The sequence below is a fragment of the Helianthus annuus genome, chromosome 3, assembly GCF_002127325.2.
Source record: "Helianthus annuus cultivar XRQ/B chromosome 3, HanXRQr2.0-SUNRISE, whole genome shotgun sequence".
In the NCBI taxonomy this organism is placed as follows: Eukaryota; Viridiplantae; Streptophyta; class Magnoliopsida; order Asterales; family Asteraceae; genus Helianthus; species Helianthus annuus.
This window is the reverse complement of record NC_035435.2, coordinates 10043513-10071085: the sequence shown is the minus strand read 5'-3', so window position 1 is coordinate 10071085 and position 27573 is coordinate 10043513. Positions and strand designations below refer to the sequence as shown.

Genomic DNA, 27573 nt, shown 5'->3' with positions numbered 1-27573 from the left:
TTCCTTTCTTTTCGTACATTCCTTACGAAACTCTGCATTAACCTCGTTAAAGAATTGTTTTGGATACAGTTCTTGAAAAAAAAGTTTCTTTTTTAACTCAACCAAGAATTCATCCCATTTAGCAGGTAACGCATTTGTCAATTTCGATATTTGTTCATCATTTGATATTCTAATACCCTTGTTCCTCAAATTCTCCATTAAAGTTTTAAACCGTATTTCAATCTCATTCAACGTTTCATCCTTTTGACACATGAAATGTTCAAAACTTTTAATCCAAATGTCCGTACTCACATTTCTATAATTGGTATCCACAGTTCTCATATACCAATTATTTAAACTTTCAAGCTTACTGTTTTCTTGTTCATCAAAAACCATTTCCATTTTTTTTTACCAATTCAACACCTTAATTTTTTTTTTTAAATCAATAAGTGTCTTATAAGCGAAACTCCAAGATGTGCACTTGAAGCGGATCTAGTAAGAATGTTCACTGAAGCGAAACAAGCGGAACCAATGTTTGCACCAATAAGCGAAACTTCACAAGAGAAACCACTTATACTCAAACAAGCGGAACTGATATGTTCACAAAAGCGGAACTACTTGATGAACTTTGAAGCGAAACTATCACAACTGTCCTTTGAAGCGGAACCTGTCTGTTCAAGCGGACCTATCAAGCGGAACACCAACAAATGTGTCCCTTGAAGCGGAACCTTGAAGCGAAACTATGCATTTTGAAGCGGAACTACCTGATTTTTATGTCACAGAAGCGGAACTAGATGGTCAAAGAAGCGAAACTACCTGCTGTCAGAATAAGCGGAACCTATTCCGAAAGTAATTTGACCCATTTTTAGTCCATAATTTGATCCAAAACTTTCTAGGGTTTGTCTATATCCAATAACACACAGTCTGTGAAGTTTTGATCCAATTTTGACCGTAAAAACTCCCTGAACTGATGAAAGAAGGTGTAGAAATCAGAATTTTGAGCGAAAAATGAACTAAACGGTAAGAACTGTTCCTCCTGAGCTCTGATACCACTTGTAGGATCGTGAGACGACCTGACGAGTCAATCAGAAGAGCACTCAGACTGAATCAGAGGCGGAATTCATTGATTCAGTCTTTGTTTAGCTTGATTTCACACTTTAACGTCTCTTTTATTGATTTGCTAACAATATACAAGCTCCGGAGACAAACTGGCAGGGCTTCGCCGTACCAAACAAGACCACACACTAACTGCTATTTAGTTTCGCTTAAATGACCCTATTTATAGAGTTGGGGTTTCGCTTCAATGTACATGACATTCAAGCGGAACCTTCATGTGACATTGAAGCGGAACCTTTACAAATGTCCAAATAAGCGAAACTATCTCACTACCAACATACACTCGCCTATTTTCTTGTACAATGAGCCCTAATTTAACACTCTAAGACTAAGACTTGATCCAAGACGAAATCAACAGATGAAGTGCACCAACACCGAGGGTATCGTTTCGTCAATAAGTCAGTTACGTCGATTAATCAGTTAATCACAGAAACCCAAATCATTGCTAACAGTCGTCATCAACATCAAGCGGCAATTATACAGAAATCACTTAGCGTATAATCATCATCTAATCAACACATGATTCGCAAGTTATCAATACGTAGGTAGATTCATGACAGTAACACGTATTCGATCAGTATTCAATCAACATGATTAACAAACATCAAACCGACATGAACATCATTAAATCCGGACCTGTTTATTAGGATCCCTGAGTCAACATCATGTTTCGCATAAAGTTATGTAACCGATTAGTCATTCATATCAAATCAAGATTATCATACACATAAACTCACATTTCGTTCAGAAATCAAGCATACACAACATGTATAAAGAAATCAAAGAATCAAGAAACCGATTTAACAAGCACGCAACTAACCGAGATGGATGGTACGAAGGTTTGATCGCTAAAGAGGGTGAGAGAATCGCACACAGCTACCGTCACACAGTGGGGAGAGTTCTAGGGTTTTGATTTGCCAAAGATGTGAAACAGGAGTCGGTTCACGTTTTAATATACGAATTGACACACTGGGCCCGTAATGGGCTTCGGCGAAATACTGGGCCGGCGAAACACGTATGTTTCGTCGGAGGTGTGTGTGTGACGAAACAACTTTGTTTCGTCGGAATGATTCATGGCGAATCACTTTTGTTCCGTCGTATGGATTATGGCGAAACACACTTGTGTTTCGTCGAGTTGTTCCAGTCTTAATAGTTTACAAGTTCACAACCAAAACACTTTATATAAAACACATAACACATCAAACAATCATCTGAATTATGATCCAATGTACAGTTACAAGGAACATCAATCAAGCAACTAAACAGTCAACGTGCAATAAATGCGAATAGGAAATCTTGGAAACTCGAGTTGTCACATTATCCCCAACTTGAAAGAAATTCCGTCCCGAAATTTAGCATGCGGTTACCGAGGAAGCTAGTTGAGTGTATCGTTTACTGGTTTTCCTGGGGTGTCACATCATCCCCCCGTTGATTTAGAATTTCGTCTCGAAATTCTGTAGTAGCTTCAGCCTCAGTAGTAGTTGCATTGTTTACGAACAACTGGGGATACTTGAGTTTCATCTGATCTTCTCATTCCCAGGTGAACTCTGGGCCACGACGGGAGTTCCAACGAACTCGAACAAGAGGTATTCTAGTGTGCTTGAGGACCTTAACATCCCGGTCCGTGATTTCAACTGGTTGCTCGACGAATCGCAACTGCTCGTCGATAGTGAGCTCCTTCAAAGGAACTATGAGGGTCTCATCTGACAGACACTTCTTCAGATTCGACACGTGGAAAACGTTGTGAACTGCGTCGAGTTCTGCTAGTAGGTTCAGTCTGTAGGCCACTTTGCCTATTCTTTCTATAATTTCGAATGGTCCGACGTACCGTGAATTGAGTTTGCCCCTTTTGCCAAAACGAACCACACCCTTCCAGGGTAAGACTTTGAGAAGCACTCGATCCCCAACTTGGAACTCGAGTGGTTTCTTGCGCTTATCAGCGTAGCTTTTCTGACGGTCACGAGCCGCCGCCATGCGTTGTCGTATCTGTGCAATCTTTTCCGTTGCGTCTACTACCATTTTTGGACCTGTGATCTGACTATCACCCACCTCCGCCCAACAAAGAGGTGATCGGCATTTACTCCCGTATAATGCCTCGAATGGAGCGGCTTGAATGCTGGTGTGGTAACTGTTATTGTACGAAAACTCCATAACGGGAGATACTTTTCCCAGCTGTTGCCGAAATCGATAACACATGCCCGAAGCATGTCTTCTAGAGTCTGGATAATGCGCTCAGACTGCCCATCCGTCTAAGGGTGATATGTTGTGCTCATGTCTAATCGTGGGCCGAAAGCTTTGTGCATTGCTTGCCATAGTTCTGAGGTGAATCGTGCATCACGATCCGAAATAATGGAGGTTGGCACTCCGTGCCTTGAGACAACTTCCTTGAGATATACGTCTGCTAGAGTGGAGAACTTATCCGTTTCCTTGATAGCCAAGAAGTGTGCAGACTTTGTGAGTCGATCCACGATCACCCAAATAGTATCATTCCCACGTTGAGATCTAGGCAGGCCAGTAACAAAATCCATGGAAATTTCTTCCCATTTCCATTGTGGTATCTTTGGTTGCTGAAGTAGGCCTGATGGTTTCTTGTATTCCGATTTGACTCTCACACAAGTCAAACATTTGCTGACGTAGGTTGCTATGTGGGCCTTCATGCTAGGCCACCAATACGTAGTTCTGAAATCGTGGTACATTTTATCCGAACCTGGATGTACCGAGTAGCGAGACTTATGGGCTTCGTCCATTACAAGTTCTCATAAACCGCCATATAGTGGGACCCAAATGCGTCCTGTTAGATAGTAGGCGTCATCTTCCTTTTGTTCTAATCGTTGTCTTGAGCCGCGTAGGGCTTCAGCCCTGACGTTTTCTGGTTTCAATGCTTCTACCTGAGCATCTCGTATCTGTGCAGGAAGGCTAGACTGAATAGTAAGTTGTAGTGCTCGTACGCGTCTAGGTGTTGTATCCTTTCGACTGAGAGCGTCAACCACAACGTTGGCTTTGCCTGGATGGTACTTGATGGCGCATTCGTAGTCATTCAGTAGTTCAACCCATCGACGTTGACGCATGTTCAATTCCTTCTGCTTGAAGATATGCTCGAGACTCCTGTGATCAGTGTAGATGGTGCTCTTGGTACCGTACTGGTAGTGTCGCCATATCTTGAGTGCGAAAACAATAGCTCCCAGCTCTAAATCGTGTGTAGTGTAATTCCGTTCATGAACCTTGACTTGGCGCGATGCATAAGCAATGACCTTGTCGCGCTGCATTAACACACATCCAAGACCCTGGATGGATGCGTCGCAATAAACCACAAAATCGTCTGTGCCCTCTGGCAATGAAAGAATAGGTGCACTGCAGAGCCTATCTTTTAGGTGCTGAAAAGCTGTCTCTTAAGTACTACCCCAACGGTAGGTGACACCCTTCTGTGTCAGTAGTGTAAGCGGCTGTGCAATCGTGGAAAAATCCTTGATAAACCTCCTGTAGTGCGAGGCGCAGGCCAGTTTCTAATCGAATCTACCTTGGATGGATCAACATGAATCCCATCCTTGTTTACCACATGGCCTAGAAAGTGGACTTCACGAAGCCAGAAGTCGCATTTCAAAAATTTGGCGTATAACTGCTCTGTTCGAAGAAGCTTCAAAATAAGTCGTAAATGCTGCTCGTGCTCCTCCTGACTCTTAGAGTAGATCAGGATGTCGTCGATGAAGATGATCACAAACTTGTCTAGGTAAGGCTTGCACACTCTGTTCATAAGATCCATGAAGACTGCAGGTGCATTCGTTAATCCGAATGGCATGACTAGAAACTCATAGTGGTCGTAGCGAGTTCTAAATGCTGTTTTGGAGACGTCCTCATCTCGGACTCTCAGCTGATGGTAACCTGACCTCAGATCAATCTTTGAGTAGTAGCTCGATCCTTGCAGTTGATCGAATAAATCATCAATACGAGGAAGAGGATAGCGGTTCTTCACTGTCACCTTGTTGAGCTCACGATAATCTATGCACATCCTAAAGGTACCGTCTTTCTTCTTCACAAATATTACTGGAGCTCCCCAAGGCGAAGAGCTAGGGCGAATAAAGCCCTTATCCAAGAGCTCTTGTAGTTGCTTAGACAGTTCTTCCAGTTCAGTTGGAGCTAAACGATACGGTGCGCGAGCTATTGGTGCTGCTCCAGGAGCTAGTTCAATCTGGAATTCGACCTGGCGATGAGGCGGTAGCCCAGGTAAATCTTCAGGAAACACTTGAGGAAAATCGCGTACAACTGGGATATCCTCTAATCTCTTCTCTTTCGTCGATGCATCAGTAACAAGTGCCAAGATGGCAGTGTGACCCTTTCACAAACATTTCTGAGCCTTCAAAATGGAGATGATGCCAACCACGGCACCACTCTTGTCGCCTTGAACTTCGAGAACTTCTTTGCCAGAACGGGGAATTCGAACAATCTTCTCCTTGCATAGGATCTCTGCTTGTTGTTTGGATAACCAATCCATACCAATAACGATGTCGAAACTACCCAGAACTATAGGGATAAGATCGATAGAGAAAGTCTGACCAGCGAGGATAAGATTACAACCCTGAACTATGTGTGTGGCCTCTAGACTTTTACCGTTAGCTAACTCTACGACATGTTTAGTGTTCAAAAGTGTGGGTGTGCGCTTGATCATTTGACTAACTTTCAAAGACATATAACTGGTATCCGCACCCGAATCAAACAGTACAGTAAAATAAAAGTCGTCGAGAAGGAACTTACCCATAACCACGTAGGACCGTTCCTAGCATCACCCTGACCCAGCACAAAAGCACGACCCCTGGCGCCATTATTCCCATCATTGTTTCCCCCGTTGTTGTTCCCATTTCCCTGATTATTGTTGTTGTTGTTGTTGTTGTTCTGGTTTCGGTTTAACTGGGGGAGTGTCTCTTGAAGTGACCTTCAGCGCCACAATGAAAACATCCCTTGTTGCCCTGCTGCTGATTCTGCGGTGTCTGCTGCTGTTGCTGGCGATCCTGAGTTACAGGTCGTGGGCTCCTACAATCCTTGGCCTCATGACCCATCTTGAGACACCTCTGAAAACGACCCTTGTTGCACTGGCCACTGTGGTGTCTGTTACAATTGTTGCACCTTGGGTGATTTCCTTGATATCTTTTCTACCCGTGACTACCAGAAGACTGCTAACCGGGGCTCTGGTAGTTGTCAGTTTTTCGCTGCTGAACCTGAGACTGAGCTGTAGCTGAACCCTTACTGGAATCCCCATCCCATTTTCTCTTGTTGTTACTGGGAGTAGCAGGAGTAGCAGAAGTGGTAGCGGTAGTAGTAGCACTGATACGTTTTGGCAGCCTGTTCTGATTCACTGCCTGATCCATGAGGCGATGAGCAAGACGTTGAATATCGTTGATATTATCAAGGTTGGCCGATGTCACGTGACTTTGGATTTCTGGCGCTAGCCCCTTGAGATACAACTCAATACGCTTGATTGGAGGGTCCACCATAGTTGGACACAAGATGGCCAGCTCGTTTGACCGTTTAGTATATGCCTCAATTTCCGACCCCGTCATTTTCAAATGAAAGAACTCCACCTCTAACTTGTGGATGTCATCACGTGTGCAGTATTCCCGTTTGATCAGTTCCTTGAAATCATTCCAAGGGGTGGCGTTAGCAGCTGCCAACCCTAAAATCTGAACTTGCGCATTCCACCAAGTCACCGCAATGCCTTCGAGTGTACCAGTGGCGTACTTCACCCTGCGATCCATAGGGCATTCACACATCTCAAATACAGACTCGAGCTTTTCAAACCAATGGAGGAGTCCAACTGCTCCTTCAGTGCCACTGAACGTGCTAGGACGACAGTCCATGAAATTCTTGAAAGTGCAAAAAGGTTGCTGAACATGTTGACCTCCTGCCTGTGCAGCTGCAAGTGCCGCAGCAACTTGTTTATTAATGAGAGCCATCAACTGGGCTTGAGTCATGTTAATGCGTCCAGCCATGATGTTCATAGCAAAGGTAACATAAGTGAGAGGGGTTCGCGGAAAGTGCGATGACGAAAAAGAGTAAGCACACAAGTGTTCTCATGCAATAGTGGTTATGTGTATCTAAGCATACCATGAGCAAAGTTCTATGTAATCTAGCAAGTAGGCAATAAAACATATACCATATTACCTAGAATGTTGAGTCTTGCATGTGGAGCGAGGCGTCGTTATGGATCGTTGATTTTAAGCTGATTTTAGATCTTATTCTTTTAAGGCTTTAGGGTTTAAGCTGATTTTAGATCGGACGGTTTTTGTCAAAATTGATCAAGTTTTAAGCTGATTTTAGATCTGATTCTTTCAAGGCTTTGTTAAAACACAGTTTCGCATATAATGTGAGAAATTCAAGTCATTTTGACCGTGAAAACTCGTTTAATTTTGAAAAGAAGGTGTAGAAATTAGAATTTTGAGCTGAATCGGTAAGAACTCTTCCTCCTGAGCTCTGATACCACCTGTAGGATCGTTTTAGCGACCTGACGAGTCATTCAGAAGAGTTTTTGCTCAATACGAGAGGCGGAAACAAACGTATTGAGGTAATTCAGCTTGCAATTCACTTTAAATGTCTTTTTGATTGATATAACAACGTTTTACAGTGAATAAACACTTCGGCAGCCATGGTTGCAAAGATCGAGACTAGCCGGCGATTAATCGTTGACTAGTCGCTGGTCGCCCATCAACTGAGTAATTTTCAGCTAATCAATAAAAAAATCGCTAGTCAGCCTAGTCGGCCCAAATCGCGACTAGTCGGTCGGGAAAATCGGAAAAAATCAGGAAAAACAAAATAAATCGGAAAAAATCAGAAAACAATCGGAAAAATTAGAAAACAATCGGAAAAAAACACATATTCCGGCCAAAACCTCCCAGATTCCGGTCAAAACTTGTCCACTTAAAAAAATTACGTATAAAAATATATGTATATATGTATAAAAACTTAAAATTATACATAAAAAGTCCGATCCGATTAATCCCGATTAATCCCGAGTAATCCCGAGTAGTCGCTAGTCCCTACCTCACCGACCCGCTAGCGACTAGCGAGTTCTCCAACCTTGCCGGCAGCACTTCGGTACTGGAATCACAAAGTTACAAATGAGATCATCAAGGCACCTATTTATAGGCAGGCCTATTCCGTGCGAAACCACCCAAGCGAAATAGCCAGGCTATTTCGTACGAAATGACAAAGTCATTTCGTGCGAAATACCCTGTCCTATTTCATACGAAATAAGCTTCTAACATATTTTCTCGAATTTCGTGTCATCTCTCTAGACTAATACAAGACTCGATACAAGATGAAGTCGATAGACATATGCACCAACAAAATACATAGGTATTTACACCTAATTACATGTATACTTGCCTGAGTATACATTTGGTAAAATTACAGATATATTTTTACTAAAATAATATTGAAAATATTATTTAATAAAAGTATAAGTCAACTTTGACTTGGTCAAACAAATAAAAGGACAAGAATACACAAAATAAACAAGACTACGTATACAAAGATAAGTTAAAAATATATTATTTTTAACACATATCGTATATAAAAATTCAATATAGATATTTATTTATTTGAGAATAAAAAATATATATACCTATATATAGAAAATACATTTTAAAATAACGATAACGCGACGAACGGATGAGACCCGACTACAATGGGCACGACCCACACATGTCTCGAACATGCACATCTTACTAGTGCGAGGCACGAAGCCGCAAGAGGATCTAGGTCCGTTAAAACAACTCACAAGTAAGCAAAACCAAATATATTTTGTAAAATATGTAATAACAACTCTAGAACATATACACCTAAGACAAAGCAAATACATAATCAAGATGGATAACTTGTACATATAAATCGTAAGTTTAGGTGGTTAACACATTTAGGGCATTTATAGGTTACGTCGCAAACCAAGGGAAGTACCGGTGAAGTTATTAAGCATCAAGACGCAAATCTGTGAGTTCATGTCCCATCTTTTAAACATTTTCTAGTTTTCTAAAAACTCTTGGGGGAAATACATGTACAAAAGGTATGCTAGACTAGGAAATGAAACAACTAGATCATGTGCGAATAGGATTGTACTTAAGCACCATTAATCGAGTTTAGACCAAGGAACGAAAGGGGGTAGATCTATTGGGTTTTGACGAGTCCCACTCTTGGTCCATATGACCCACACGGAAGGGTGCTTTTGTGTCCCAGTCGAGGGTAATCGGCACAAAAATCGTCAAGGTTTGGAATGCTTCCTATGTCATCACACATATTAATGTCCTTGCAAAAGATTAATGATCACGATTTCATTCACGTTTACATACCGTTTTTCATACAAATACATCTCACATTTTACAAATATGCATTTTAATACAAAATATCTACATGAATTCACCAACTTTGTTGACGTTTTTCAAACTTACATGTATTTCAAGAAATTAGTGGAATCCTTGCGGAAACTTTGCTTCAAGATGTCGAGCGTCATAACTCCATGCCACTTTTGTTGGATTGTTCGTTATATCTCGTCTCCTTGCGGTGATATGAGGAACAGATCCTTGATCATTTAAAACTTGAACTATGTTGTTGACTTTTAAAACTTAGTTTATTTTGAAGTAATGTAAACACTATCATTCACTCATGTTTATGTTTGAAACTTATGGAATGACATTTGGAGTTTATTTTTATTTTATATTAGTATGTTTGCTAATTCGTATACAATGAGAATCAATCACGATCACAATTCGTGCTTCCGTCTATGACCAGGTGTGACATTTTTTCATTGTCAACACTTATATTTTATTATAGTTACTATTTAACCCTCAACTTTAGTTTTTCCATTTACATTTTATTCTATTTACTATTTAGACCCTAAACTTTTAGTTTTATTGTCGTTTCGTTTTAGTTTTTTTTTTTTCTCAATGCGACATTTTTCTAACTTCCGTATGTACCCATTGTAAGTAGACTATTTTATTCACGTTCCAAACCCGTCACATGTATTCGTTTTATGGTTATAACGAGTGTCGATACTATCATGGACTGAACTGATAACTTTTTCATAACTTTCAAATACACCGTCATGATGTGAGCTTTAACCATAACGTAAAACATCCCATCACCATTGTTTTTCTATCTATGGTTCGAACCCGTCGTAAAACGCCACCCACTACTTTTATTTTATTTGAAAAGTAAAACTAAATTGTATTATTATAACCCTAAAATAATAACATATTATCAAGGAAAGAGGAAAGAAACTCGAACTCCTTTCCGAAGTTAATTCTTCATCGGCGATCCCTAAATTTCATTCCAATTTCAATTTCAATTTGAGTTTCTCTGCAATGTCTTCATCTTCTTCTTCTCATCCAACCGACGGGTAAATTCATTTAATTTCACGTTATATTCATCAATAAATTAGGTATTTAAACTATTAATTCAATAGTTTTTATTTGATTATGTAGTGAAACTGTTTACATGAGACAGAGTAAAGGAGCTCCGTTTAAGTTTTTGGTTCCACTGATTTATGCTCCTGTTCTTCCCCTAAGTAAGTTTATTTATTTCATCCTTTTTTAGATTTTTTTTTTAATTTGTTTATTGATCTGATTGGTTGATTATTGGTGTTTTAGGGGGTTTTTTTTGGTTTTAGTTTTTTTGCATGTTTTGTGTTTATTGATTTTGTAATTAAACATTGAAATTTGATAAATTAATGTGTGTTTTATAACTTTGTTGGTTATTTGTGAAGCTCCTTTTTGTAAATTTGATAATTGATGTATCAATTATTATTAAGATTTAAAATGCATCTAATTTCTTTTTGAATTTGGAGAAAAATGTTGAATATAAGTTGGGTGAAATATGTGTTGATTTATGCTCTTGTTTTTCCTCTAAGTAAGTTTATTTAGGGGCTGTTTGGCAACATCTGAATGATTAAATGCAGAGAGGTCTGAACCATTAAGTGCTGCACCAGTATGAGGTCTGAACCATTAAGAGCTAGTATAATGCTTAACCGTTCAGAGGCAAATGTCTGACCAATTCAGATTAGAGGTCTTAACCATTCAGACTCAGTATAATGCTTAACCATTTAGAGGCAAATGTCTGAACCATTCAGACATCTGCTTGTGAAACAAACAGTCTGAACCATTAGTGTTGAACCAGTAAGAGGTCTGAACCATTAAGAGCCTCATTAAGAGGTAAACAAACAGCCCCTTAATCTGTTTATTTTATTTTATATTTGAAGTTATTTATCGATCTGATCGGGTGAGATCGATTGTTTATCAGTGTTCTAGGGCTTGTTGCTTAGTTTTAATGTTATCGCTTATATAATCTTTTTTATAAGCTCATTTTTATTATTTATGTAATTACGAATTAAACATTGAATTCTGATAAATTTATGTGTATTTCTTACGAAATGAAAGTGATCGTGATTCTATATATCTATCATCCTTTTATCAAGATTCAAATGCAACTTTTTTTTTAAATTTGGAATGAATGCTTGGTTTAAAAGGCACAAGGAGCTTCGAGGCGTTTTGGTCCCAAAAGCCGAGGCACGACATGATGTAGGCGCCTATGTACAACTAAACAAGCTTTATCTACAAATTCCAATCAGAAGTCACATATCTCTGTGTGTTTTTTAAGTATAATTTTATTATCAAGTAAAAATTTCATAATATCTTCATCTGTCAGGTTGTTTTTGCATATAAACCTCCTACAAATCCTATGTTTGACCAATTTTGACCCGGGACACGCCTTTTGCCTCTTATGCGCTTTGCTCACGCGTTAGGGGCCCAAGGTTTAAAAAAACAGAAACGAGTTTCGAGGCGTTGTCCCTTCGCCTCACGAGGCGTAAGCCTGAGGCGGAATTAAAAAATAAATATAAAAATTATATATCTTATAAAATTAATAATACTAACTAAATTCATCATCAAAATCATCAAAAACACACATAAAAAAGACATAAATTGCTTGAAATTGACACAAAAAGTCAAAAGCATCAAAAACAAATATCAAAAACCCCTGAGGCGCAGCCTTTTTAGCGCCTCAGCCCCTCTGAGGCGCACGTACCATAGAAACCCCCTAAGGTGCGCCTCAGAATCGTTTTTGGGTATTTCGCCTCGAGGCGTGCCTTGAGGCGCACGCCTCAAGCGTTTTTTAAAACCATGTAGGCGCCTTTTATCTCTAAGTGCCACAACACATTAGGCACGTTTTTTTTTTTAAACCAAGAATGGGTAGACAAAATATTATATAAGATGGGTGACATTTGTGTTATTTTATATACATTCTATCTGGGTGTTGTTTGCTGAAGTTCTGAAATTTTTTGTGGGTTTCAGTTCGACTTACGTTGAAGCACAAACCGGTGTTGAGGGATCGATTGTTCACTGCAGTTTTGGTTGGGGCCTTTGCTCATGGATCTTACTTGGTGTATCCTTTTCTTTTTTATTTGGTTTTTATCTTATTAAACTGCCTTTTGAAGTAGTTATATTGTGGATGCTTAGGGGGCGTTTGGTTCGCGGAATGTTTTGGAATTGGAATTAGAATTTGAAGGAATTGGATTTGGAGTTTAAACATTCCAATTGGAATTGGAAATTGTTGGAATTGGAATCTCAATTCCATTTTTGTTGTGTTTGGTTGTCAAATGAATTGGAATCCATCACCCCGGCACCCACAACCACCAGTTCGGGTTGAAACGGTCCGCGTCGAAACGGTACGGGTCGAAACGGTTTGCGTCGAAACGGGCGTCGAACTGTTGTCCACGTCGAAACGGTACGGGTTGAAACGATCCGCGTCGAAACGGTTCGATTCCAATTCCTTTAAATTCCATTGAATTCCTACAAACCAAACACGCCCTTAACTTCTGTTCATGGTAGTTTGTGTCAGAGTTCAATTGTTAATCCTGATACAATAGCATGACACCTTTTGTTAGAAGTAACTCCGGCATGTGTTTATGTTATAAAACCGCCTTTTAAAGTACTTATGCTTTAAGGGATTGAGCTCGGAACTGTTGTCCCACATGTATGGTAGGATTGTATTGTACAACATAGGAGCTCTTAGCTGTTAAAACATTGTTCAAATTGGATAGGCGAATTGGAAAATAATAATCCCATCTTTCTGAAATTGGCCGATAATAATCCCAAGTTAGTTATTAGCCAATAATAATCCGAACTCGTCCAATTTTTTTGTAAAATAGTCCGCCGTTAAAATAGCTTAACTGAGTTAAGTGTTTTTCCGAATTACAAACCGATGTTTTAGGGCTTTTGATCAGAACGAGGATACGAGTCGATTGATGTAAAACTTACCTCAAAATACTGTCCCCAACCCACGAAAACGGTGCTTCAATTCGGGTGTTTAACTTCCAATTAACAAAATTCAAGCCATTTCGAACACAATTTCGAGGTAAGTTTTACATCAATCGACTCGTATCCTCGTTCTGATCAAAATCCCTAAAATATCGGTTTGTAATTCGGAAAAACACTTAACTCCGTTAAGCTTATTTAAACGGCAGACTATTTTACAAAAAAATTGGACGAGGTTGGATTATTATTGGCTAATAACTGACTTGGGATTATTATCAGCCAATTTCAGAAAGATGGGATTATTATTTGCCAATTGGATAAACTCCATAGTTAGTTTAGAACTTTAGATAAGTTTATCTTCCCCATTTCCTACACCTATATCTTTAGGAGTTTACATGAAAACAATAAAGGGATAAATACTGTGGTTCAAATATAAAAGTATCGGGGGAGGTGATTTGTATCGCAGCAATAGTTGTTTGGCACACAACAACAAATCTTTTTGCGCAAATTTACCCTCCATAGGTGTCAATAGCACTGACCCTTAGTGAGCGCTATTGGGCGCTATGTAGCAAAGCGGATTGATGGCGCTATATAAGATGTAGCGACAAATAGCAAGATTTTTGTAGTTTTTTTAATTTATTTTTTACTTTTTTGATAAAAGATACATATAAAATATTCCTTAACTTTTCTTCTAGTGTATCGCTAAACATGAAATAGCGCCCTCTATTTCATCGCTATCGCTACGTAGCAAAGCGGATTGATGGCGCTATATAGGATTTAGCGACAAATAGCGAGATTTTTATAACTTTTTTAATTTATTTTTTACTTTTTTGATAAAAGATACATATAAAATATTCCTTAACTTTTCTTCTAGTGTATCGCTAAACATGAAATATCGCCCGCTATTTCATCGCTATCGCTACGTAGCATATAGGTAGCTTGTCGCTATCGTCTACTAGTCGCTATTTACAACTATGTTACCCTCATACCCTAACCAAAGTTTAGTCAAAAGTAATCCATCGTTGTGCACAAATCACCTCCCAGTTACTATTGGTGGTTGTATCCACCTATATAGACATACTGTTTTTTTCTCTTTTTAATCCAGATTTGTTAGCTAATGGACCCATAAGAGTCCGGGTGCATTAAATTTAGTTGTAATGTTATATAACACATGGTTTAAAAAACGGCTGAGGCGTGTGTCTCTAGGCGAGGTGCCCAAAAAACGAGTCTAAGGAAGCGCCTCAGGGGGTTATTTTGTACGTGCGCCTCATAGAGCTGAGGCACTAAGAAAAGTTGCGCCTCAAGGGGGTTTGATATTTGTTTTTGATGTTTTTGACTTTTTGTGTCAATTTCAAACATTTCATGTCCTTTTTATGTGTGTTTTTGATGTTTTTGATGAATGCGATGATGAAATTAGTCGGTATTTTTTTATAAGATATATAAATTTATATATTATTTTAACTCCGTTCTGGGCTTACGCCTCGGTTCGCCTCGAGGCGTATGACTCGTGTGGCAAAGGGACGCCTCGAGGCACGATTCCGTACTTTTAAACCTCGGTATTAGGTTAACCTTCAAGGGGTGGGCGGGTGGCGCAATGGTAAGCACCTAGTTCCCCTCTAGCAGTAGCAGAGGTCTCCGGTTCGAAATCCTTCTTATACTGGTTTCATGCCATAACCTCTTGAACGCCACCTACCCAGTGCAAGCTACCAATTTAACTGACCCCGTTGGTTAATAGGCGGTAACAGGTTCTCATGGTTACCAAAAAAAAGGTTGTGTAAGGTTGTGTTCTTATCTAAATATGTATTTGTGTGATTTAGCACGTCGTTTTTCTTTGACAAACATGTTCAGATCGGATCTGTATGACAGCGAGAGCAAATGAAGCCGAAGAACATATCTGGATAAAGTGCAGCAGGATGCGTTGGTAATAGGATGACAAATTTCCAACTTGTATTACATTGCATGCTTCTTCTTATTCATTTTTGATGGACTTAATTGGTAATTAGTTTAGAACTGAATAAGAATCCAGACACTTTATGTTACCAAATTTTGAAGACGAAACTCGATATTTGTGGTGATGATGTCACCAACGTTGTTTGATTTGGGCTTGAAATGTTCTTGTGCAAACGCATAGTTTGAGGCCATAGTTCGAGTCATTTTCTTATTAAAAGGATTTTGTTTTCACCGTCTGACAACACTTCACTGCTATAAGCAAACCTTGACTGGTACATATAGTTTTTTTTTTTTCGACTAGTCACACGATCCATTTTCTTGAATGTGTACAGAGTTTCCTTGTTCATGTGATGAACCGTTTAATATCACTGAGTTTTCCCATTGTTACTTGTTAGCACCTTGGTTTAAAAAGGCGTGCCTGAGGCGTTAGGCGCTGTGGAAAACGCATCAGGAGTAAAAGCCGCAAAAAGACGCGCTTCATGTAGTTTTGGGTCAAATTTAGGATCCATAGGAGGTTTACATGTAAAAAACGCCAAGGGATGAAGAAATTATGAAAGGCCCAAATGTAAAACATATGAGAGATATGTAGCTTCTAGTTGTAAATAAAGCTTCGCTGGACGCACTTCTCACAGTACGTGACTCACGACCTTGCGATATAACTTTTGGGACTAAAACACCTTGGAGCGTCTGACGGCTGACGCTTTCATAAACCAAGGTTAGTACTTATATATTTGGAACATATTGACGGTTGACGCTTTCATAAACCAAGGTTAGCACTTGTATCTTTGGAACATATGCAGACTGATTTTCATCAACATAATCACCCAAATAATCTTTGATCCAGTTTGTTGATGTTTTGTTAATATTTCCTGAAATGTGAAATCATTGATCCAATTGCACTAATCTCCCTCAGAAGCTTACCATTTCTAAAAGGGATCCTTTTACTACCCACTAATACCACTTTACCAATTATATTTTTTTTGAACGGTGAGAGTCTTTAACTCGTTATGAGAGAGATCTCACACCCTCCTAAATAGAGGGCTCTAACCTCACTCTAGCCAGACTATGTTGTCCTAACCGGGTCCACGCTGGCGTCAGAGTTTGGCTAACGGCGTTCCCCGGGAAACCATACCACCCACTGCCAGTGGTAGGGGCTTGTGCCGCCACAAAAGAGAATCTCTCTGGCGTAACGCACAGTGGACTAAAACCCGGGGTGGCTCCGGCTCGAACTCTTGACCTAGGGTCTGGGAGAACTAGCTTTCATTGCCTTTACCAATTATCTGACAATTCATTTTATATAATTCTGTTATATTTATTATTAAAAAATAAAGAGTTAAATGCAATTTTAGTCCCTGTGGTTTGGGTCATTTCGCCAGTTTAGTCAAAATGTTTCATTTTTCGCTTGTGGGTCCAAAAAGGTTTCACCATTGCCATTTTAGTCCACTGGGTTAACTTCATCCATTATTTTTGTTAGCAAGAAGGGCAATTCGGTCATTTTATATAAAATGACCGAATTGCCCTTCTAGTTAACAGAATTACATGTGAAATGACTGAATTGCCCTTCTCGTTAACAGAAAAAATCAATAAAGTTAACCCAGTGGACTAAAATGGCAACGGTGAAACCTTTTTGGACACACAGACGAAAAATGAAATCTTTGGACTAAACTGGCAAAATGACACAAACCACAAGGACTAAAATGACGTTTAACTCAAAAATAAAATAAAAATAATACTGATTTAGGTCCGGGGTATTATTATCTTCTATGTGAAAAATAGCTTGATCATATGGTTCGGTTCACTGGATAGTAGTGGACTAGTGCCTAGTGGTGACAAGACATACAAATCTTGGGTTAGGCTAAACAGATTGGTTCAGTACTTCAGTTTGGCACATTTATTATATATACACTCGTTATAAGACATGTTATGGTTCAGTACTTCAGTTTGGCACATTTATTATATATACACTCGTTATAAGACAAATTGTTATATTTTTACAAATAATGGGCTCTTGAGCATAGTCAAGTTTGGTATACGGAGTTTGGGCTCAAGATCTTTTATTTATTCAAGCTTCAAATTAAGGGCTCTTGGTATACGGAGCCCGGGCTCAAGATCATTTATTTACTTAAGCTTCAAATTAAGGGCTCAAGCTTGTTTAAGCTTGGCTTTATTCAAGTTGTATGAGCCGATCGCGAGTAGATTACAAGTCAATCAGATAGTTTACACGTGGGTTTGTAGGTTTGTGTATTGAAGTCGATTTGGGTGTGTTGTAGGTTTGAAAACCGGAGTTACAATTTGAGTGTATGAATTGGTTCAGGTTTGAGTGTAGGTCTTTTAGGGATTTGAAACCAAAATATGGCTCGATTTTGATCTTTACGTATCGAAATCATATGTGTTTGAAATAGAATTTGATTCGTGTTTGTTGACTTGGTGAAATCAAAGTGTCTTTGAAGGTTATCAATTCACCAATTGACCAAAAAGCTGAAATGGTCCGTGAGTTTAGATCATTTTTGTCACTTCTGTTCAAAAATGAAACTTTTTGTATCTGGGTCCCTGAGATTTAATTTTTGTTGTCATTTTCATCCAATTGGCAAACTGAGTTAAAATTTTCTGTTAATTGGGTCCCTGAGGTTTCATTTTTGTTGTCATTAATCCAATTGCCAAACTGAGTTAAAATTTTCTATTAATTTCTCTCTTTTTTGTCATTTTCCTCATTTAATTAAATATATTATAACATAAAATGACGATGAATATGCCAAAAGAGGGGAGAAGTTAACAGAAAATTCTAACTTAGTTTGCCAATTGGATGAAAATAGCAACAAAAAATGAAACCTTAGGGTCCCAGTTACAAAAAATTTCATTTTTAAACTGAAGTGCCAAAAATGACTAAAACTCAAGGACCATTTTACCATTTTACTCTTTTTTTTACCTTAATTCAAAAAGCCATCTTATCCAATGTTCAGTTTTCCTATACGAAATAATTGCTAACCAAAATAATTGTAGTACCAAGTGGTGAAGGTAGTGGGAAATTGTTGGTCCATATTCATGTCTTTTCTTGTCTTGACACACCAAGACGACAAGTGATAAAGGGTAATATTCAGGGGGCGGCGGACCTACAGTGTTACAAGGGGTAGCCCCCGTTGTTCTTTGATGCTCCAACGGTAATGTAAATTTTAGAAAATTTGATGTTTTTTCGATTTTGTTACCTCTTTTTTTTAAACGTTACCCCTATGCGGATTTTCTAGATCCACCACTGGTAATATTATTCGAGAGGTACTTCGATCAACAATTTGATGTTACTAGATGTGACACACTTTTTCATTTTTTTATATATCTTTTTTTCTAACAACTATGATACAAAAAGCAGTTATGTTAATGTTTACTACACTCTGTGAAACACGTTTTAATTTTTTTTATATATTTTTTTCTTACAACTATGATACAAAAGCGGTTATATTAATGTTTACTACACTCTATTATGTCAAGCATAAAAAATATGTTTCTTACTCTTCTCTATTCAAATCTGGTTTTGTATTTAACGCGTCGGATGAAACATAAGGGTATACGGGGTGCCTTCGGCAACCCCCTTCGGTGGTTCAAAATACCGAGCGGTAAGACACCGCCAACATATCGGTGACCAAGAGAGAGGGGACGAAACCGGTGGCGGCTCACCGAAGAGAGAGGGAGGAGAGAGAGAGGGGCGGTCCAATCAATGCTTTTCTTTTTTTCTTTTTTTTTTTTTTTAATAAAAACCAAGTCACCTAAGAGGGGAGTGCCGCCATCAATTTAGGGTGTTATGGGAGTTTAAGAGGGGAGTTGACGTGGCACACAAGGATTGGTTGGGCGTAAGAGAGAGGACTCACCTCTTAGGTGAGCACCCCTTACACCCTAATAATAGCTCCAAAACACTTATTGTAACGTTGCTTTTTGATAATGAAATAGCCTAATTTAATTTAACTGTGACATATTAAATGAACCGGAAATAATATCGATTTTAGGCTAATGGAATAGGACTATTTTACTTTTTTTTTTTTTAGTTTGGTTAGCCGTACGCAAAAAGAATTTGGATTCTAGTTTCATATTAGGTTTATATAATTTTAAGTCAAAACTCAAAACTAGACTGCTAACTAAACAATTTAAAATATCAAAGTTTGGCCTCTAGGGATGTCAACAAACCCAAACTTTGATAGGTAAACCTAAAACTTAACACATTTAGAACGGGTATGGGGTCGAATAATCAGGTATGAGATTGTTGTGAGATTATTTTTTATTTTTTTCGCAGTCTTGGGACGGGTATGTTATTTAGTGATATACCCGTTTACCTAACTAGATTACCCGATAAAGTATACTCGTTTACCCGATTATATAACCGAAATAATTATTTTGTATTTTTTAAATATGTATATATGATAATCTGTGTTCCTTTTTTTTTCTTTTTGTTGTGGCATCTTTTTATATTATTCACACTAGACTAGATTTCTAAACTTTTGTTACGTGTCTCATTGATATTTGTTTCATCAAAGAAAGCCTACAACCATACCATGCATACTAAATTACTATATTTTTCTTTGTATATTATACTGTATATTTTTACTAGGTTAGAATCCCGTGTATTACACGGGTTGATTAAATATATTTTTGTATAATAAAAAAGTTACATCTTTAATTACCCGTGTATAACATGAGTTGAATAAGCACGTGTACTACATGGCTTGAATAAATATAATGTAATCAGTTAACACACACAGTCGTCAAAATACGGTTTTGGTAAAAAGAACTTTGATATACTATTTACATATTAGAACATTTTACTTTGTTTTTTTTTTAATTTTTATATTATTAGATTATAAACTTGTGTATTACAAAAAATAACATTTTACTTTGTTGTTTTTTAATTTATTAACAGGTTAAAAACGTCTGTGTTACATGTGGTCGGATCAATAAAATATTAAATAGTTATTATTATTAAGTGTAAAAAATAAAAAATAAAAAGCCTTAGGCCCTCAGCCACCGCCATTAGAGACTTTTGAGTTTGAAATGAATCTATTCACAATTTAAAGAAACGCAAATTTTGCAGCAAAATATACATTTAGTCCATTAAATCCACTTATTTATTCTTTCCCCATTCATGACCCATTGCTTTCTACCTAAATATTAGTTTTTATTCTTCCCTATTTAATACATGTATTCCCAATCAAGTAATCGAAACTAAAGAGGAAAACAATTACAAAAAATGATATGCACTTTTCAATTTGAAATCACATACAGAACTAACGTGAGGCTTTCAACCTGCAAATATGGCTTGTTTGGCATTTAGTCAGCGAAACGCGGGCTGGATCTCTCCTCCGAGTAGATGTTGATAGCTCGGACTGAAAAGGGGCTTGCTCCATGTGAATGGCCCCATAAATTTAAGAGATCTAATTGTGTTTGGACTACATCTTTGGTGAAAACAGAGGCAATTTTGCTTGGGTTTCAGACAGTTTTGCGTTTGCACCACATCCCCGTTCCATTTTGCGAGTCAGTTGATGTCGGTCATCAAACGATAGTGGGACCCTCACATGTTAGGCATGTGAGGGAAATAAACTGAGATAATTAACGTGATTAGTCATAAAGGATTAAACCAACAACAAAAATAAACTTAAAGGATATTTTAGCAAGTTTTAAATATTAAGGTTGGAACCTAGAGGTTTGAGGAAACATAAAGGACGTTTTGTGCAATTTACTCGCAAAATAATAAAATAAAGATAAGTATAAAGATTATATTAGAAAATAAATATAAATATAGAAATATAGAAATATAGAAATATAGTTATAGTTAAAAGTCGACTTAAAATATGAGATTACTTGATAAATTATTTTAAAACTTGTAATTTTTAAGATAAAAATAAACATAGATATATGGTGGGAAATCTAAAAAATAGATGCCTCTCATATCGACACGTGTCCATTAATTGGTTTCTTTTATTATATGTACTAGCGGTAAGACCCGTGTGCAAACACGGGTTGTTTCTTAGAAAACCATGCATAATATATTTTAATATAAAGTATAAATAGGTGTATAGATATTGTAATTTTTAGTTTAGCTTTTCATTTGATTAATATTAAAACTCTGTTTGAGGTATCTAAAACTCTGTTTGACTAAAGTCAACCACTATTTGTAAAGGGTAATCTCTGTTACGCCCAAATCACAGTTTCTTAAGACTCTGTTTATAACCAAACAAAGGTTTCAAACATATGTTTCTCATACTAGTGTTTGAAATCCTAACCTCTGTTTCAAAAATAGACATTACAAAAGGAAAAACAAACATCTGATTGACCAAAAATGAAAAAACATTTAACCTTTGTTTTCAAAAAACCAAACCTCTGATTAATAAACATGTTTTAGGTTTCAAAAGAGTATATCATTTGTTTGAGGTATCTAAAACTCTGTTCGACTAAAGTCAACCACTGTTTGTAAAGGGTAATCTCTGTTTTGCGAAATCACTGTTTCTCAAGACTCTGTTTGTAACCAAACAGAGGTTTTAAACCACTGTTTGAAATCCTAACCTCTGTTTCAAAAACAGAGATTACAAAAGGAAAAACAAACATCTGATTGACCAAAAGTGAACAAACATTTAACCTTTGTTTTCAAAAACCAAACCTCTCATTAATAAACATATTTTAGGCTTCAAAAGAGTATATCATTTGATTGAGGTATCTAAAACTCTGTTCAACTAAAGTCAACCACTGTTTGTAAAGGGTAATCTCTGTTTTGCGAAATCACTATTCCTCAAAACTTTGTTTGTAACCAAACAGAGGTTTCAAACCACTGTTTGAAATCCTAACCTCTGTTTCAAAAACAGAGATTACAAAAGGAAAAACAAACATCTGACTGACCAAAAGTGAACAAACATTTAACCTTTGTTTTCAAAAACCAAACCTCTCATTAATAAACATATTTTAGGTTTCAAAAGAGTATATCATTTGTTTGAGGTATCTAAAACTCTGTTCGACTAAAGTCAACCTCTGTTTGTAACCAAACAGAGGTTTCAAACCACTGTTTGAAATCCTAGCCTCTGTTTCAAAAATAGAGATTACAAAAGAAAAATCAAACATCTGATTGACCAAAAGTGAACAAACATTTACCCTTTGTTTTCAAAAACCAAACATCTGGTTAATAAACAGATTTTAGGTTTCAAAAGAGTGTATCATTTGTTTGAGGTATCTAAAACTCTGTTTGATTAAAGTCAACCACTGTTTGTAAAGGGTAATCTCTGTTTTGCCAAATCATTGTTTCTCAAGACTCAGTTTGTAACCAAACAGATGTTTTAAACATAAATTCAAAATTTTTACATCAACAGCCAATCTAAATAACAAATAAATAACAAAATGTTAAATCGTTTTAAAACAATAAACCAAAACCTAAATACAATCGAGCAAACATTTTCTATATTTTTTGCAACATCAATTAAGTATCAATTCATAGAAGCCAATTTCCTTCATTATCCATCCACTGTACCTGAAATAAATATTTATACGTAATTAAAAATCATTTGCAATTAAACAGGAACTGGCTGTTGATGTAAAAATTTTGAATTTATAAGAATTTGTTAACCATTTTGATGTAAAAATATGGCACCTATTAGAGCTGTGAACAGCCCTACAACCTATTGACTTACAGAATCCTCAAGCTGTCTAGTTCTGCAAGAAACTTGGGCACATTTCATGTCAAGTTATTGTTGGACAAGTCTCTGAAATAGAAACAAAAAGAAATATGCAGATTGTATAACAGTTTCATATGTTAAAAAATAATATAAAAGAACTTACAATGAATCTAGCATAGTCAGATTAGCAAAGGCAGTAGCTATCTCTCCGCTCAATCCCCTAGAAGAAACAGGTTCCTTCATGCATTAAACTTACTCAGTGGTTTAACAACTGCATTTATCTTTAATTACAAGACCCTTAATAGCCAGCCCATATGTCAACAGATAAACAAAGTATTCTGATTCTGAATCCACTTTGACGCATTTTTTACTTAAAGTATTCTGATTCTGAATCCACCACCACACCTGGTAGCAGGCTTATTTGCTTGTTAAGATGATCTGGTGGTTGTGGACCCGCTTCAACAGTTTTTCCAAAGACAATGGCAGTTGCAAGCTTTTTGAATTCTTGAATGTAGGCACTGAGAGTATGAGGACCGTATAGGGTCGATGCTCCCTGATTAAAAAAAAAAGAGTTTTAAGTATGGCATTTAGCAAGAATCAAGAGTATGTCGAATTGAGGTGGGAAAACGGCAGGTTGGGTAATGGGCTCGGTCCTTATGTCAGTTAATATATTTTTTTATGAATAAACTGTGATAAATGAAAAAAATCTATTTTATTACAATAATAGTTTTAAATTTTTTTCATTAAGCGATTAAGAAGTTTGCATGCCTTACCCTGATCTATATTAGCTATTTTTATGCGACTCATTTAGCCGGTTAAAACCTAACATGTAACCCAAATCAACTCATTTGTAAGTAAATGGGTTAAAATTGACACCTCTAGGAAAAAGTCACGGTCAACTTACCTCGTATCTTTGCATCTCATACTCCTCAAAGGTAGTAACATATTGAAAGTAGGTGTTAGTTAGACCAGCTATGACAACATGGACTTTTTCCTTAAAAACAGAACTAACAGCATCTCGTAAACGTCTTCCAGCCATACTTGTGAATTCTACAATTCATGAACCATGTTAATTTACGAATATACACACAATTTTATTTAATATTAGAGTTTAAGAATGTCATAACATGAAGTAATTGCATAGAGAAAGGAGTGAAAGCATATATATACATACCTCCAGGTACGCTGAGAATAACCATCTGACCTATCTTTAATATCTGAACTGGGAGAATCGATGGCTATGAAGCAAAAAATAATGTAAAATTTGATCAATGTTCATAAAAAATCTGAATTTTTAATGAATTCAACGATAGAAAAGTCAACCTCTGTTAACTAACTCTTTTAACCTCTGTTGCCTGATCCCTTTTAACCTCTGTGGACAAGAAATAATAATAATAATAATAATAATAATAATAATAATAATAATAATAATAATAATAACAATAACAATAACTAGCTTATTCAACTCTTCAAGTGTTGCATCTGGGAACCGATTATTCATATTTGATGTGATTATTCGATAACGGATGTAATCAACAATTCGCAGCTTGAAGTTTCTGAATGTCTCATACAGCTCCCGGATCAAGTGAAGAGGCACACCATAGTTCCTTGAGAAACCAAAGTGTAAATAAATGAAGTTATGATTAAAGTTACAAATCATGTTGACTTCCATGTCTCTCGATGCAGGCTTCATGTGTATGAAACTCTAGTACTTACACAAAGATTACGAGGAAAAAGCACTGATACATAGATAAGTGTAGTAAGTCGCGAATAAGCTCTAGATAGAATGTGTACACGACTTTTCTTTCCCACTGTCCTTCCATAAGCATATCACTCACATGTCGAAAACGTATTTACAAAAGTTGACATTGTAGTTGTAGCTAATATCATATACCTGAAAATGACAAATGTTACTAACGAAAGTTCTAAAAGACAAAAATAATAACATTAACAGCGTAAGGATTTAACAACTTACTCGAATTAAAAGAAAAGAGAAACCAAAGCTTGGCGTGCTTGTATCAAGTACTTTACTGAGTTATACAAAAATAGACAATCCACAAGGAGAAGGAATCCCAAGAAATAATCCGTACATGAGACAACATCAGTACAGTTGGAGTTGTTTCAATGTATTCAACTCTCTTTTGAGCCGACCAATGCAAAGACTTGATGAGTAAAAGAGCAGTAACCATAGAAAGAAACATAAAAGAAAAGTCTTGCCGGAATATAGTTATGGCAAAAAGGATTCCATAACTTCTCGCCATGATTGCTCGTTTAATCTCTCAACCTCCGCTTCTCTAAGCAAACCAAGAAAATACTTTTTTTTGTCAGCTGCCACATAATGCACATGATCACTAAACCCATGTTTAAAAGGAGCACTAAACAGACTTTGGAGGTAGATAAATAAACTGTTGCTGGGTAGAACTATCCTCTACTACTAAATGCATGATAGATAGCTGCCAATGTGGCAAACACCCTTAGTACAATATATGTCTGAAGCCTCATCATATTGTGGTATGTACTGATTGAGTAATCAGTGATCAAACCCTAGAAAACAGTTAAATCGTTCTAGAAACAACCAAATTCAACCAATAGCATGAAGCTTTTATATCTATTCATAAATAAAACTAATTGATCAGTAATAGAATACAATTAACTTCATTATCAATCCAACCTTCATTTCTCAGCTGCTGTGTCGTTGATACTCTTGTAAGATCCTGTCCAACCCACCAAGAAACCATCCTCCAAGACCTCCTTAGCTAAATGACAGTATATACATTCAATGATGTAATCTAGATTTGACAATTGTGAGCCATTAGTTTGTAAATGCGTATGAAATGGGTTAAAGCTGGTGGTTCGGGTCTGAAAATGTGTCAAATAGGCTGCGTAGGGTTAGCTTCCAACCCAAAACAGCCCAAACATTTACAAAACATGTCATTCATGTTCCTTTTAACGACTTTAGGCATGAATTTATCTCAGCATTGTCATCTCCAATCAGAATAGAATCTTTTTTTGGCATGAATTCCCATGAATCAAACTGCATATAGGAAAATAAAAACAAAAACAAATCATTATCAAACGCACACCATAAAATCCGGATTCTTCATGTCTCCACCTCAGATCGAGTAACCGTAATTCTGAGAGTTCTGAATCCAACTGAGCAAAACCCTATGAAATACATTAGTTTAATTTGATTATTTTTTACAAAATTGCAGGAGTTCGGGTAAAAAGCCCTGATTTAGACGAACCGGAAAATGTTCCTGTAAATGTGAACTTTCATGAAGCGTATGTGTCGAATGTGAGTTCGGATTTGGATGCTGTGTAGACGCGTAACAGAAATCAATTACCAACGCATAAAGATTTGATGAATTGTGAATGAAATAGATGAGTGAACTTGTTGTTTGATAAGTTGAGTTTGATGATCCAATTGAGGGTTTTGAAATGTCTAGATCGATTGAGGGTTAGGGTTTGTGAAATGGAATTGAAGAAGATAGAGAGAGACGAAAGTGAATTTTAGAGAGAGAGTTAGGAGTTGATAAAGCATAGAGAAACAAAGATTACCCTTTTTATACGTCTGTTGTTTAAATTTTGAATCTGGAGCCATGTTTAAATTTTGAAACTGGAGCCAAAATTTTGAATGGGTAGTGGTTTGAATTTATAACATATGTTTATGTCACACCCCGTTTTCCACGTGTCTCACCGATGGGCCCGGTGGGGGATTACCGTGACGATGTTGGCAACAATATAGTCAAACCACACAATTATATAAATGCACAGCGGAAGCTTAAAGATAAATATATACTTCAACCTCTGGTTGTAATATCAAATGTATTACAGAAGTCGAATATATCCACAGCGGATCAAAATAATAATAAAATATTGTTCATTCAGATACGGCATCAAGTTTGCGAGACTATTCGTGATGCTTAGGAAGCTAATACCAGCCAATTTCGTATAGTACCTGATGCGTGTTAGTGTATATATGTTTTTAGATATATATTTAAGCCCTTTTTACACTTTTAGCCAAGTTTTAAATTTATAAAACACGATATTTACTAACACTAAGCACACATATGGGCAAGTGCACCCATCGTGGACGTAGTATAGTGTTGGTAAGATACCGAGGTCGTCCAAGGACACAAGAGCTTTTAATACCGGTTTATCCTCAACGTCTAATCAAATCAAAAAGGTTAGAAAAATGTTTTAAACTAAGAAAAATAAAAACTAACTAAATGCTGAAAATAAAAATAAAATAAAAACAGATAGACAAGATGAATCACTTGGTTCCGGCACGTGTATTAGTATAACCTTTGATTATTTTCGCACTTTTGCACTTGTTTAAGAGATTATCTTAGTTATTGTAGTAGGCCCCTCTTTTGAAGGCGACGTTACCCTCAACCCAGTAGTTTGAGTCAGCAAGGATACAATCCTAAAGGGTCGGATTATTGAAAGATAATGAATTAAGTTATTAATGCAAATTATGGTAGGCCCCGCTTTTGGCGGTGACGTTACCCTCGGCTAAGTAGTCTGAGTCAGCAGGGATACAGTCCTAAATAGCCGGGTTATAGTATTAATAGTAGTTAACTTATGAGGGGGTCAAA

General features: G+C 37.1%; 1 protein-coding gene and 1 pseudogene across 2 annotated transcripts; one reads left to right on the top strand and one right to left on the bottom strand.

Moving 5' to 3' along the window:
* Positions 1 to 10313: 10313 nt before the first annotated feature.
* On the top strand, positions 10314 to 15552 carry LOC110928609. Of its 2 annotated transcripts, XM_022171634.2 has the most exons (5): positions 10314 to 10474; positions 10560 to 10642; positions 11600 to 11651; positions 12423 to 12513; positions 15234 to 15283. In XM_022171634.2, exons 1-5 carry the CDS (start codon positions 10440 to 10442, stop codon positions 15246 to 15248), a joined length of 276 nt encoding a protein of 91 aa, XP_022027326.1. In that variant the 5' UTR covers positions 10314 to 10439; the 3' UTR covers positions 15249 to 15283. The 2 variants fall into 2 exon arrangements, with proteins under 2 accessions (XP_022027326.1, XP_022027327.1); XM_022171635.2 differs by lacking the exon at positions 11600 to 11651 and having other exon boundaries at positions 10315 to 10474; positions 15234 to 15552.
* Positions 15553 to 23342: 7790 nt separating this feature from the next.
* Positions 23343 to 25480, bottom strand: LOC110931188 (annotated as a pseudogene).
* Between the last annotated feature and the right edge of the window lie 2093 nt (positions 25481 to 27573).